Source organism: Ammospiza caudacuta, chromosome 3 (assembly GCF_027887145.1).
Source record: "Ammospiza caudacuta isolate bAmmCau1 chromosome 3, bAmmCau1.pri, whole genome shotgun sequence".
NCBI lineage: Eukaryota > Metazoa > Chordata > Aves > Passeriformes > Passerellidae > Ammospiza > Ammospiza caudacuta.
This window is the reverse complement of record NC_080595.1, coordinates 108,668,590-108,681,982: the sequence shown is the minus strand read 5'-3', so window position 1 is coordinate 108,681,982 and position 13,393 is coordinate 108,668,590. Positions and strand designations below refer to the sequence as shown.

General features: G+C 38.2%; 1 protein-coding gene across 1 annotated transcript in view; it reads left to right on the top strand.

Annotated features, from left to right (window-relative positions):
• SIM1 (SIM bHLH transcription factor 1) overlaps nucleotides 1–8,536 on the top strand; it is a 45,244-nt gene extending 36,708 nt beyond the window's left edge. Inside the window, exons 10-11 of the mRNA XM_058802431.1 lie at nucleotides 4,751–5,156; nucleotides 7,806–8,536. Of these exons, the coding sequence (XP_058658414.1) occupies nucleotides 4,751–5,156; nucleotides 7,806–8,536 (1,137 nt within the window). The remainder of the gene's footprint in view (nucleotides 1–4,750; nucleotides 5,157–7,805) is intronic.
• The last annotated feature ends 4,857 nt before the right edge of the window (nucleotides 8,537–13,393 follow it).

Here is a 13,393-nt window from a genome sequence, read left to right as displayed (position 1 = left end):
CCCCACAACATCATCATCATCATTATCATCATTGTGAAGGCCTCCCAAAATGTAGCCCTGCACCTTTGTACTCCCAAAAACTAGCCCAGGACCTCATTAATTCCATACGCAGGCAATAGCAGCAAGACTAGAAAAACATTTTAATTATGATCATCTGAACTGCTTTGGAGTTTAATGTCCCATTAATGATGATTGTATAAAAAAATGTTTAACTTGCTTGTTGTCTGCCCCTGCAGTGGAAATGTTTCATGGTGAGATCTGGATAAATGTTTATTGCTTCATATCTCATCTTAGTTCTTGGATAAAGATTTTATATATACATATATATATATATATATATATATATATATAAATAATATATACATATATATATATATATAAAATGAAAACACACATACAAGTAAGGATGTACAAAAGAGCTGTTGAATGGAGGTATAGGTATATATTAATGGGTAGGTACATAGGTGTATATATTAATGCATCAGGTCTCAGTGATATATTAATTTTACATCTCCTTTAGATGGATAATTTGGATTAATTCTGCAATTCATCACTATTTGGGCACATCACCGAATGGAATAAAGATAACAGAATCAGGAAGAATTCTAGCCAGTCTGGCTTTTGTTTTGTTTTAATTTCTTCCTGTAGCCTAAAGCTTTGGCAACTTTTAGTGTGTTCAAAAGCAAAGCAAACCCCTCTTTTTATAGTAAACATAACTCCTGGTCTGGTGAAGAGTCACCAGCAGTGGGGGTTGTTTTAATGGACATGCTGTATTACTTTAATCTAAGCCTTTCACCATCTGTTGTGCCTATAATAGTGAATGCGAAAAGAGCATATTTTTCATTTCAGGATTACATTAGTAAAATGTAAGATAAAAGTGATTTAAATCATGCATATGTTCTTAGTACAATGCAGCCTGCATCTGTGATGTTTTTTTTCCTCGTGGTTCAGACACAAATCAAGAGAAAAGCTGTTAATGCTGATGTAGTGAAAGTTTTTAATGGAAAAGAGGGCTCTGTGAGGGTTTCACCATGTATTTAATGTTTATAATGATAAAAGCCTGAGTAGGCTGCCAGAAAATCATATATCTATAATGTGTGCTGTTTGAACATCTGGGGTGGCATGTAGAGCAGGCTGATGTTGCTCTGTATGACAGGACAAGTCCTCAGGCCAGTGAGACACCTGTAGGAATAGAAGGGCAGGCAAAAGAAAATCACACGAGTAATATTAAATTGTCTACTGGCCTAATACACTTCCCTGGACTCTCATAAAGTAAGTTTCCTTAGACATGGAATTTATATCCTCCTATTTTCTTATCTTTTTAACCCTTCTGAAGTTTTTCTTCAAATGAAAATGCATCAATGATGGCCCACAGACCTTCTCTTTGTCAGTGCTAATCCTGCTGGTGCGCTCTCACTTTGATTGTATGCTGGATTCCCACTCTGGAAGACATTTCTAATTTTCAGAGGTGACAATTCAGGTTCCAGGGACCAGCTGGAGCACCATGTAATTTATATTTTGTTTACATTTTTTATGCCAGATGACAATTCAGAAATCACCTGAAGGGAATTCAGATGTTGCCAGTTTGAAGTTCTTTATCACTATCTACTGATTAAATTTTGTCAAAAACTCAAAAGTAATAAATTAGTTTTGCCTTCTGACTCCTGATAGTAGTCAGAGAGCAGAAATTAGCAGAAAATAAAGTGTTTCTGCTGAGACATGACTGAGATTGACAAAAAGACCCAACTGATTTTAATTTACCATAATTTTCATTAAATCATATTTAATTTTTTATGGGTCTTTCATCACTTGACATATGGGAGCCTAATTCTGACTTGAGAGATAGTGTTTCCACTTCCATTTCAGTAAAGCAATATCTTTGATCACCCTTTCATTTCTCCCCCATCAACATGTCACACATGCCCATATTTGAAGTCTCCACCTGTCAACATCAGATTCCCAGAAGAGGCAGTGGCTGGACTGCAGCAGTGGAGGCAGCCTGAGGATGCCAAATAGAGATGTGGCTGGCTTTAAAGGAAATTAGACATATTTTTGCCCTGTGTCTGCTTATGTTGCACCTTAGGAGTAAATACTCATATCAAACCTTGGCAAAAAATGTGGACCACAAGCAATTGACTGTGTTAATTTAATTCTGTCCATGGCCTAACACCTGCCACAGGTCAGATCTCAAATAATCTTCGTTCACATCAAGTAGGAAGAAGATGAGTCAAGTGTTGTTGGTCTTGATACATGGTTGTATGACATCACACAGTGCATTTCTGAGATACTAGATATAAAATATATGAGATAATTTCCCTTTCTTTAGGAGAAGTGCACAAAGGCCTTTTGTGATTAGGTTCAAGATAAAAGCAGAAATTGCACAACTTTTCAGTTAAATGAAGATATTCCCTTCAAGAGAAGCTATGTTGGACACTGAAGTGTCCTTAGAAAAAGAGAACTAATAGAAGAATATCTAGTAGAGATAGGGCAGGAAATTAGGAGTTTTCAGTTTGAAAGATTCTCTGGCATTTATTATCATCATAAATAGTCCAAAAAGAAATTTCATTATAATATTATTGGAAATTAATTTTCCTTGTCATTGTCATGAAAGAAATACATACTAGGAGTTTTATTTTTAATAAGAAAACAAATGAACTCTTGACTTTTCTATATTTGCATTTAGGCTTATGCTGTATAATATTTCTGCTTAACTTTTAAAATTAAAAAAATCTGGTTTATACAAGTCAAATTCAAACAGAGCATTAAAAACAGTTCTGAAATTAAAAACAGATTAAAATGTATTTTCTTCTTTTTTGATTTTTCTTCCTAAATAAAATTTAGTAACTATTAATCTTGTTAATAATTTCAAATTTTTTAAATTGGAAACTTAATTGTATCACATTTTTTGTAAACAAGCTTACGGTAATTTTTGTTTTGTAAAAAAGCTTACAATACATTTTTGTTAAAAAGCTGACAATAATTCAGCTGTTATTTCTGAAGGTGTCTTTGTGATTAAGCAGTTTGTAAATGTTAGGTCTGAAAGGATAATAGAAAAGACAGATGCTCCATTTGATGAAAATAACACTGTGGTGACTGAACAAAGTTCCTAGTTAGTGTATGTTGAGTTGCTGGCATTTAAAAGAGCTCTTTTGTGGCTCTGTAACTATCTAACCTTCATGAAAATTCATGTTTTGCCTTTCATCTCTAAACCTTTGTGATGAGTATGGTGGCACTAACTTTCTGACCTCCTCCACGTCTACTGGTAGGCTTGTTGCCTATGGATACTCTTCTGACAACTAATAACAAAATATAATTGACTTCTTCAAAGCCATGACCCTTTCTTTGTTTCCTTTAAAAAATCTATCATGTTCACAACCTAAACAGTATTCACAAATAGAAACTGGAATACTGAAGCAATGCCCAATTAAATGCCAAAAAACTCCACTGATGTTGCACACATGGTTTAGGTTTCTCTAAGTCAAACATCTGGTAAGTACTTTCGATTGGTAAGTGCATAAAACCTTGATCCTGGCTGATAATGAGGAGTTTCATAGCAACTTAATCTAATGAAAAGGAAGGTAACCTTATGTTAGGCCTATTAAAAGAAAAGGCAGAGTGGGCATATGGAAGGTGAGTGATGGAATGGGAGAATTCCAAGGTTTCATGTTGTAATACATTGATTTGTGACATGAGTGTGCAGCGCTGAAGAGGTGAGCGTGTACAGCTTTGGTCTCATCCCAGCCCATAATCATGGGTGAAATTGATTTAAAAATGTTCCGTGAAGTTTGACAGTTCCAATAAATAAAAAGATTTAAAAATGAGATAGCTAAATCCTAGGGGGCTTAATAAACATTCTTTTCCTTTCCCAAAAGGTATCTAAAAGTTGGAAGTATATGAATATGAATATCTAGAAATCTGTGACATTTAACTTAACCCTTACGTCTCTCTAAACAAATTCTCATCTTCCTGTCCTGACTAATTTTCCAACAACCTACTAGTTGCTTTTCTGTGTTGGGAGAGCCCTGCTTTAGTGAGGGCAAACAATGCTCATTCTGCCTGCTTTGGTTAGCACTCACCTTTACTGGCAAATAGTTTCTGGATTTCCTTTGTTCCCATACTGCAACAGAGCTGGGATTTTTAACTTCCTACCTATCTGCCATCACTTTAGAGCTTTCAAAATTGTTGGTAGTGCCAACTTTTCCTTCCTAATAAGAGGAAATAAGTTCAAAGATACAACTCCAAGTAAGAAAAAAATATCAACAAACAAAATATGAGAAAAAGAGAGTGAACCCTTAGAAAAAATCCTTCAAGTACATTCGGTTTCAATTTGACATGTGAGAATGCTCCAGGAGCAGTGTTATTTCAGTTCCTTTTGGAAGTGTTTTGCTGAAGTGCATTGGAGCACCTTGGCTGAGCATAAGCACAGCTTTCAAAGCAACAAGAAAAACCTGGACATACTAAAAATATATTGAATTGCAACATTGATGTTTCTGAGCCTAATATTACACATCATAAAGGAGATGGCTGTTAAGGGCCGACATGGGATGTTTTAGATTTTCATGAGGTCTGTCCTGTCATCTGCAAGCTCATTGCAGAGTATTGTACAGGAAAGGACCAGGAGCCCAATCAGAAGGTGCAGACACGCTCACAGAAAACACACTGTCACATACACACCCTGCCTCCCCAGTGCAGTTACGTGCAGATTTCACCCAGGTGTGGTAATTCCCGTGCTGCTTCTCCTGTTTTGCAGTATTCCGGGTTTCACACCGAGAGATCCGAGTCTGACCACGAGAGCCAGTGGGGTGGGAGCCCCCTGACCGACACGGCCTCGCCACAGCTCCTGGAGCCCGCGGACAGAGCGAGCTCCCAGCACCACGACGTCTCCTGTGCCTACAGACAGTACTCAGACCGCAGCGCGCTCTGCTACGGTTTTGCCCTGGACCACTCCAGGCTGGCTGATGACAGGCATTTCCACAGCCAGGCCTGTGAGGGAGGCAGATGCGAAGCTGGCCGGTATTTCCTTGGCACGCCGCAGCCGGGAAGGGAGAGCTGGTGGGGCTCTCGCTCAGCCTTGCCTCTGACTAAGTCGTCCCCCGAGAGCAGAGAAGCGTATGAGAACAGTATGCCCCACATCACGTCAGTGCACAGGATTCATGGTAAGACATAACAAGGATTTGCAGAAGCGACACCGTCTCAGCTAAAGCAGCATGACAGAGACACAGCTGTTTATGTGAAAGATGGAAAATGAGATGCTTTTGGTGTATGCGCTTGTCTCAGAGATCACATCTGCGGAGATGATACTTAAAATTCAAGCTGAGCAGAATTTTATAGTCTGGTTTATATGAAGAAAAATATAGTTTTGCTCTATTTTCATTGTGAAATTAAGGTGGAAAAATGTGACTGAGGAGATTTTAAGCATGATCTTACAAATATAAACAAAATAATCCACTTGATAGAAGAGTGGTTTTTATTAGACTTAGGATCAAGACAATTCAGATGGAATATATTTTGCAAAAAATTATAGGTAAATCCAAGCTAGATATTAAAAAATCTTGAAGGCTGTTGGAAAAATTGTTCTCTGAGTGACATTTTTCCTTATTGGTTATTATTAGATTCTGCATGAGTTGATGTTTATTTAAAGTTGGCTATTGAAATTGACAGTAGATTTTGGTTTCAGACATTTATCCTTGGTGATAATTTTTAGCCAATTTGAATCTCTCCATCCTTTCAGCACAAAGCCTGAAATTTTGTTTAGTTTCTGACAGGTTGCAAACTCAGTGCATTAGCACATTTTCAGAGGCTGAAGCTAATAAAAAAACACAGTGAAAGCCTGATACTGGGTTTGGAAAAGTCCAAAAGGTCCTTGGTTTAAAATTATAGGCTTAATCTTGGAAAACAGTAGCAGGCCCTAAGGTCAGAATTCATGGTTTTAAGGATGGCTGCAAGATAAAAAAAAAGTTTTTCCACAAAAGAGTCTATCAAAACAAATGTTGCTTCTAAAGAACTCATAAAAGCAGATTACATTAGTACTATTCCATTGATCTGTGGAACGAGGCTCTGTTAACAAAAAAAGCTGTTCTGTTTTGCTCCAATCTGAGGAAAATTATGTTGAGATTAGAAAAAATTATTAAATAGCAAGTTCCAGGAAATACAACTAGAGGAAAAAACAGAAAATTTTGCTGATGAGAACTGTTCTCCACTTTTCCTGTGAGAACATGCCTCCTTCCTTGTGTCTGTTCTGTTCTTCTGCCCTGTTTGTGCTTATCTAGCTTTTTCTTCTCAAAAAAAGAGAATCTAGCAAATTATGATAACCTGTTGGCAAATTTTATGCATGATAATTCTTGCTGAACACAGAAATATCATAGTGAGGTACAAATGGAAAAGTGTTAGATACTAATTCCATATCTCTATCAAGAATAATTAACCCAAATGGGTAACATAATTTGGTCATAGTGTGTTGTTTGGCTTTGCTGTAATTTCAGATGCTGCAGGTTTGTTTTGTTTGGTTTTTTTAATGTCAAGTGTTACATTTTTCAGTAGGTCTTCAGCCTGCGTGTAGCTTTGGGGGAAAAATCTGACTAGCCCTGGCATTTTGGGTCCAAATGAGAATGTGAAGGATAAATTCATGTTCATGATAGCCCACAGTGCAGTACTTCCCCAGCAGTGGCAGGATATTTTTCTTGCAAAAGCCCATCACTGATTTTTCTAGTGTACTCTGCAATGCAATGGTATTGGTCTGCAACCCAAACAGATCTGTATGCCTTGACCCAACACAAAACAGGGGAAACTTCATGTGCTAGTCTGAAAATGGGTTTGCTTTGAGGAGTACGGTCAGCCAACCCAAAGTGTTCATCCCCAAAGAGGACTTTGTGTGTGCCAAGGCAGAGGCGTTGATAAGTAACACGTGCAAGTCCCACACAGGCCCTCCTGCAGGAAAGCATCTCAGCAAATCAAGCCCTTTATCATCATGTTGACCATTCAGGTTTTGGGGCCACTCACTTTCTTTCTGGTGAGGACTGACAGGTATGATTCTGTCCTTTCAGCTACTTGCAAGCTGAACACCTTGTCTGATATGTATATGGGCCTTATTTTTTTAAGAGATGTAAGAATGCCATAATATTTCCCATTTCAAAAGCAAATATTTATGCATGGGGATATGACATCACATTTTTACAGGGTCTCGGTCTAACAGCTATGGGTTCTTGAGCTTTTGAAGAAGAGTTCCCTTACCACTTGTGGTTATTTATTGCTGTGTATCCTGCATCAAGTCTCAACATAACCACAAGATATTTCTCAATGCTGTCTCTGTTTTAACTCCTGGAAGGGCTGGAATGTTGTACATCTGTAATTCTCTGAGATTTTATTTTTTCTATGGACCCAATCCACTCAGACCTTGTTGATGCAAAGAGGTAGTAAGGGGCCAGGGGCCTGAACACTGGCATTGATGGCACTTTGACATGCCCTAGGATATCCTGCCTGGCCTCTAGCTGCTCCAAAAGAGTTGCTTTCGAGTTGCATCCATACCTGCAGGGATTATCCAGGTACTTGGGTACCCGAGAGTGTATCATGCGACACCAGATACCTGTGCTGAGGTGCTTAAGTCTCTTTGCATATTATCAGCTGTGTTGCTTGTTTCAAGTGGAGACGCTGGAAACTAGAGTTTGTCACTGAAAAGCAAGGGGTCTTTTTTGCTGACTGTTATGACCTGCCTCTGACTTGATTTTCTGTGTGTGGAATTAGGTTCAGATTCATGTTCTCCAAGATCACTTAAACCTCAGTGCTTGTCTCCTTTCTCTCTTTCCTAGGAAGAGGACACTGGGATGAGGACAGTGTTGTTAGCTCGCCCGATCCTGGCTCTGCCAGCGAGTCAGGCGACCGATACCGTACCGAGCAGTACCAGAATAGTCCGCATGAGCCCAGCAAAATTGAAACTCTCATTAGAGCCACCCAGCAAATGATTAAAGAAGAAGAAAGCAGGCTACAGCTGCGGAAAACCACTCCTGACCCACTGGTGTCCATTAATGGCACAGGGAAGAAGCACGCTATCTGTTTTGCAAGCTACCCTCAGCAGCAGCTGGCGGCGGACGTCTGCCGCGTGCCAACAGTTGCCAACACTCCTCCCTGTGAACACATCCAGCAGCGGGATGGGAAGATCATGAGCCCACACGAAAATGACTACGACAACAGCCCCACAGCACTGTCCAGGATAAGCAGCCCCAGTTCTGACCGAATATCAAAATCTAGTTTGGTACTTGCTAAGGACTACCTGCATTCAGACATGTCTCCTCAACAAACCCAAGGAGATCACCCAGCAGCCTCTCCAAATTATTACAGCTCCCACAGGCAGTACTTTGATAAGCATGCTTACACACTAACTGGATATGCCCTGGAGCATCTATATGACACTGAAACAATTAGAAACTATTCACTAGGCTGTAATGGATCTCACTTTGATGTGACTTCTCACTTAAGGATGCAGCAAGATCCAGCACAAGGACACAAGGGAACATCTGTTATAATAACCAATGGAAGCTGACGCTTTTTTTTCCTAAAAACTTTTGCGCTTTAAAAAATAACCTTTGAGATCTAATTGGAAGATATTCTATGTTTTCACGCCCTTGTCCTTACCAGCATTTCCCATACCACAGTGCACTAGAAAGAAGAACCTAAGGTTTGGGGGGATAAGTTAGTTAAAACACATTACTTAAGGAAAAAAACCAAATGCACTGGCATGCAGGGTTAGAGTAAATGGAGTTCAATGCAAAGTTGGTGCCATGCATGCTGAGAAGGATAGAAGAGGTTCAGGCAGGGAGTACCTGTGGCAGAGCAGTTTATCCACATTGTGTAAGAGGTGTTGTTTGGAAACACTGTCAAGGGCAGATCTTCTGAACTGCATAGGTACCAGGCAACAGAACTGCTATGCACTCTTTTTACACAGGAAGCTGGGATGTGTTCCTTCAAAATACACAACAAAATGTGTACTTCTGGTGATTTGTTTACTCCCCAAAGGCCAAGTATGTTATGCTCCTGTATGGTATAAAACATCCGTGGCTGACCAATATAAGATCAAAAAAGGGAGAAAGAAGAGAGAACTCCTCGAATTGTTGTGTCCCTGTGTACTCACAAACATAGCTATTTACATATGCTTGATTTGAAAAGAGTCCTTATGATTAGTATGGTCAAATGTTTACCTCTACTGTATTAAAAAGAAAGGGGTGTTCTCACTGTAGTTTTGAGAAACACAAAGGGCTTGCTTGTCTTGCTGTAGAGATGGGAGATGGTTCTCATGTTTTTGTAAGGTTGCCCATGGTGGCTAGTGGAGTGAAATGGAAAAAAATTGCTTGGAGAAACAGGGAGAATAGACTGGAATTAGGAGTGGTCCAAGGTAAACACTTAACCCTGTAGCTAAGTATGCCATTTAGTAATAATTATAAAATAAGGAAAAGTGGTTGAATAATTAAGAATTAATTTAAAACACAGAAGGAACTCAATAGAATCATAGAAATATTGCTGTAAAATACAAATGCAGTTGCATAAATGTAAAAATACATGAGTCGAGAATAGGTAAAAACTCTTTGGCAGTTTGTCTAACTTCTGATAAAGTTTTGGAGTAAATTAAGAGAGTATAGAGTATCATAACTACTCTGTCTGAAACTCAGTGAAGTAACAGGCATGACCTTGATAAAAAATATAAATTCTCTTCTTGATTGCAGCAGATAATTTAATGAATATCAGAAAACATTTTGGATATTAAAATCAGCCATATGTACATTAAAAAGTAGAGGGAAATCAGTGTTCCAAGGAATTAAATTGCATTAAGAATGCTGGTATTATCAAGGCCTGTCCTGGAGTTATACAAGACATCAAAAGAGGCAGAGGAAATTTTTTAAAATTTTTAATAACCTCATGAACAAAGAGACTGATTAATTGGAAAAGAATAAATGCAAACATATGCTAAAAATGTAAAATAGGGCATTTGTAGTCACAATTGCTAGACCCATCCTTTTTGTATGGCATTTATATGATCCCAAAGTTGAGTGCAACAGGAGGGACCACTGCTCCCTCTTATGCCAATGTGGAGGAAAGGGGACCTGAGGTGGTTACTAAAATGAGATTAGCTCTAAAACTAGCTTAATTTGTAACATTCAGAAGCTCAACATATGGGACTGAGTCATCAATGGGACTAAATATAAACCAGCATGCTATGAGTGGGTTAAAAATACTGTTTCCAAATAAAACTAATCAGAAGCAAAAGCTAAATAATAACATTATAAACCACGTAAGTAGAGACGTACTTGAAAGCAGAGGAAATTACCTCTCTGAACTTGGAATACTGTGTAGAGTCCTGATCACTCCAAAGCAGATTGTGAATCTTGAATTGAGTAGTACCTTACTCCATAAGCGACCTTTGTTGACTGCAGTGTGATCGCTCCTGGTGAAATGCACGTTGGACACAAGGGAGAACAACACAGTCTGGTCTTTATTATCTAAACCTCGTAACAAAAAAGGTGGAGCAGAGCTCAGCAAAAGATAAAGAGACTGAAAGATCTAATAAAAGCTTTAAATAAACTGGGTCTGTCATCTTTGTAAGGGAAAGGAGTAAGGGGTAATGTCACTGATGTGCACCAAACTGCACAGAGGAGAGATAAATAATGGTCTAAAACTTTTTGAACTAGCAGCAGAAATGAGGGACAGGGCACTGAATGACAGCAAAGGCAAAATGAGAACAAAATTATTTGGCAAGAAGTTTATTTGACTCATTGCCAAATGGATAATGAAGGTCAAAAAGAGAAGCAGATAGAGATTTGTTTGTTTTAAGATAACAACAAGGCAAATAATTGAAGGGAAGAAAAACATTGACAACTGCTAACTCAGAGGAAGAAATGGACCAAAATGGACTTCTTTCAGCCCAACAATTGTATATATTCCTTAAGCATAGGAATAAGAAAGTATTTTTGATAAATTTAGTTCTGGATACATATTTATTTCACTTGTTCCTATGAATGATATGAATAAACTTGTACTTGGAGTCTCATTTTACAGTATTAAAATACAATTTGCAAAGCAAATTAGAATAGAGGTACATGGTATCACACTATCCCTACAAGTACATATAAAACCACACCTAAGTGTCAATATTACTTTGTACTTCAAAAGAGTCTCCTAAACTGTTTGAATGAATGGGGTTTTCCCAGCACTCAAATTCCTTGGGATCACAAAGCTTGCTATCAAGCTTTTAGTTAGAAGGCAATGGAGTTCTGCAGACCAGCTGCAGTTCCCTGGCTGTGGTCTAATGGCCACAAGTAGCCAGGAAACCACACTTTGGTGGCTGCTGCATTTGCATTTGACAGGCACCTTTGAAAAATAGAAGACTTATAAGACCAACAGGCACAGCATACGATGCTGCAGGACTTTACCTTGGAAAAGAGGCCTGTGTACTATGCAATAAAAGTCCCCCATCCTTATTTACAGTGATCCCAAGACTGTAGTTATTTATTCATATTTTCAATAGCTCCAGTCCACTACAAAGGCAAAAAATGCACTGTAATGAATGGAATAAATCAGTAGAGATGTCTCTACATGCAGCCATGTTGTGCTACAAGCAAAGGCTGAAGCTCTCTCTCCTCATGGGATTCCAGCAACTGGCAGTCCTTAGCGCTTCAATAGAGTATGCTGGAGATGGATGTCTTTTGTCAGCTTGTTTGCTAATCTGCTTCTTTAGATAGCCAGGAATTTCTTCTTAATTGACAGAAAGCATTGAGTTTTGCAAACATAGACTCTGCATGCTTCATGCTACATGAAAGCAAGTCTGCAATCTTAATTATAGCATATAATATCTCTGCAGCTCATATTACATGTGCTTTTCAATATGGTATAAAGCTTATTTTTTCCATTACATATTTATGTAATTCAAATTTTTATTTAGTATCCTTCAAGGATATCATCTCTTTTTTTATCTTTCTCCCTTTCCCAAATCAGATGGGAAGAAATATCTTGCAAAATTGAAAAATGCACAGCATTTGAAGCAAATAAGTTTTAAATGTATCACATTAGCTAAAGGTTATAATTTTAAATAAGGTATATATGTTGTGCTTTGGAATAGAAACAATATAAATTGCTGTATTGCATAATTTCTCTAATTCTATACTGGTTTGCTATTAACACAAAATTAATATTTTGCAACTACTGCAAATACAGAGTGACCACAGCTCTTTCAAACAACTTCTTATTCATGTCAGTGGATGGTGCATTATGGTTTTTGTGCATTACAAACTTAGTACATCTCTTTTGTTTAATGAAATAAAAAAACCCCTAGTCTTTACATGAAATCTCACCCCATGGGCATAGAGTTTGTGATTCTGGACAAATTTGCAAAGCAATTCTTAAATTGAAAGAACCTTACTCAGCAATTTGTCCCATTTATTCAAATGGGAATATTTGTGGATTAAGGTACTACTTAGCATGTTCCAGGGGAGGAAAGTTGACTTTTATAATAGGTTTGAGGGCTGTTTTGTAATTCTGTTTTCCTTAAACCTCAAGATGTGAGTATGGAGCTATGGAAGATAATAACTCTAATGGCTGTGTTTCTATAAAAGAGGTTATTTATGTTCTGAAAAAATGAGTGCATCTCTCCTAGCTGAAGAGCCCCAAAAGTATTTCTTAAGCTTTAAAATTGGCTTTTGTTGATCTGTCTGCAATTTTGCCGTGGGTTACAGAGTGAAATTCTGCTCTTTTAAAGTCCTTTAATCACTGTTATCTGAACCTCATTTTTGTCTTTACACATGCAGCATTTATTCATTAATGTCCCTAAGTATGTTAACCACCATATGTTCATTTATGTGAGCATGCTGAGTGAGTTGGAAAAAACAAAAGGCGGCATGTAATTTCTGGGAAAGGCACAGCCACCCCAGAAAATCAGCCTGGATGTTCCAAAGGTCAGACAACCTTTCAGTCAGGGAACAAGGCTGTGGCAGATGTGTTGGTTTCAGACCCTCTGCATACAAACCTGTATGTAATGGGGATTACAGCACACAGTTCCAGGATCAGACCTGGCTATGTCTATTTTTAAGGTGGCTGTAGTTAATGGCTGGCAGCAAATGGATTCAGGCCCTGCTCTTTCCTTGAGTTGCAAGTTTACGTAAAGCACCTAAGAGCCTTAAGGCAGTACAGGCTTTGTTATTAGGAACAATGATGGATGCAAATGCTTTCCTGTAGGTATACTGGCTTAACTCCAGATAACTCCACAGTGTGGAGCACAAACTATTTTATTTGCAGTTAGTATTGATGGTTAAATATTTCAGCTCTGTGCACTGAGAAGCAAAAAAAACCCCAAACCAACAACAACAACAAAAAAAGCAAATAAAAAATACCCCAGATTTCTGTAACCCTTCAG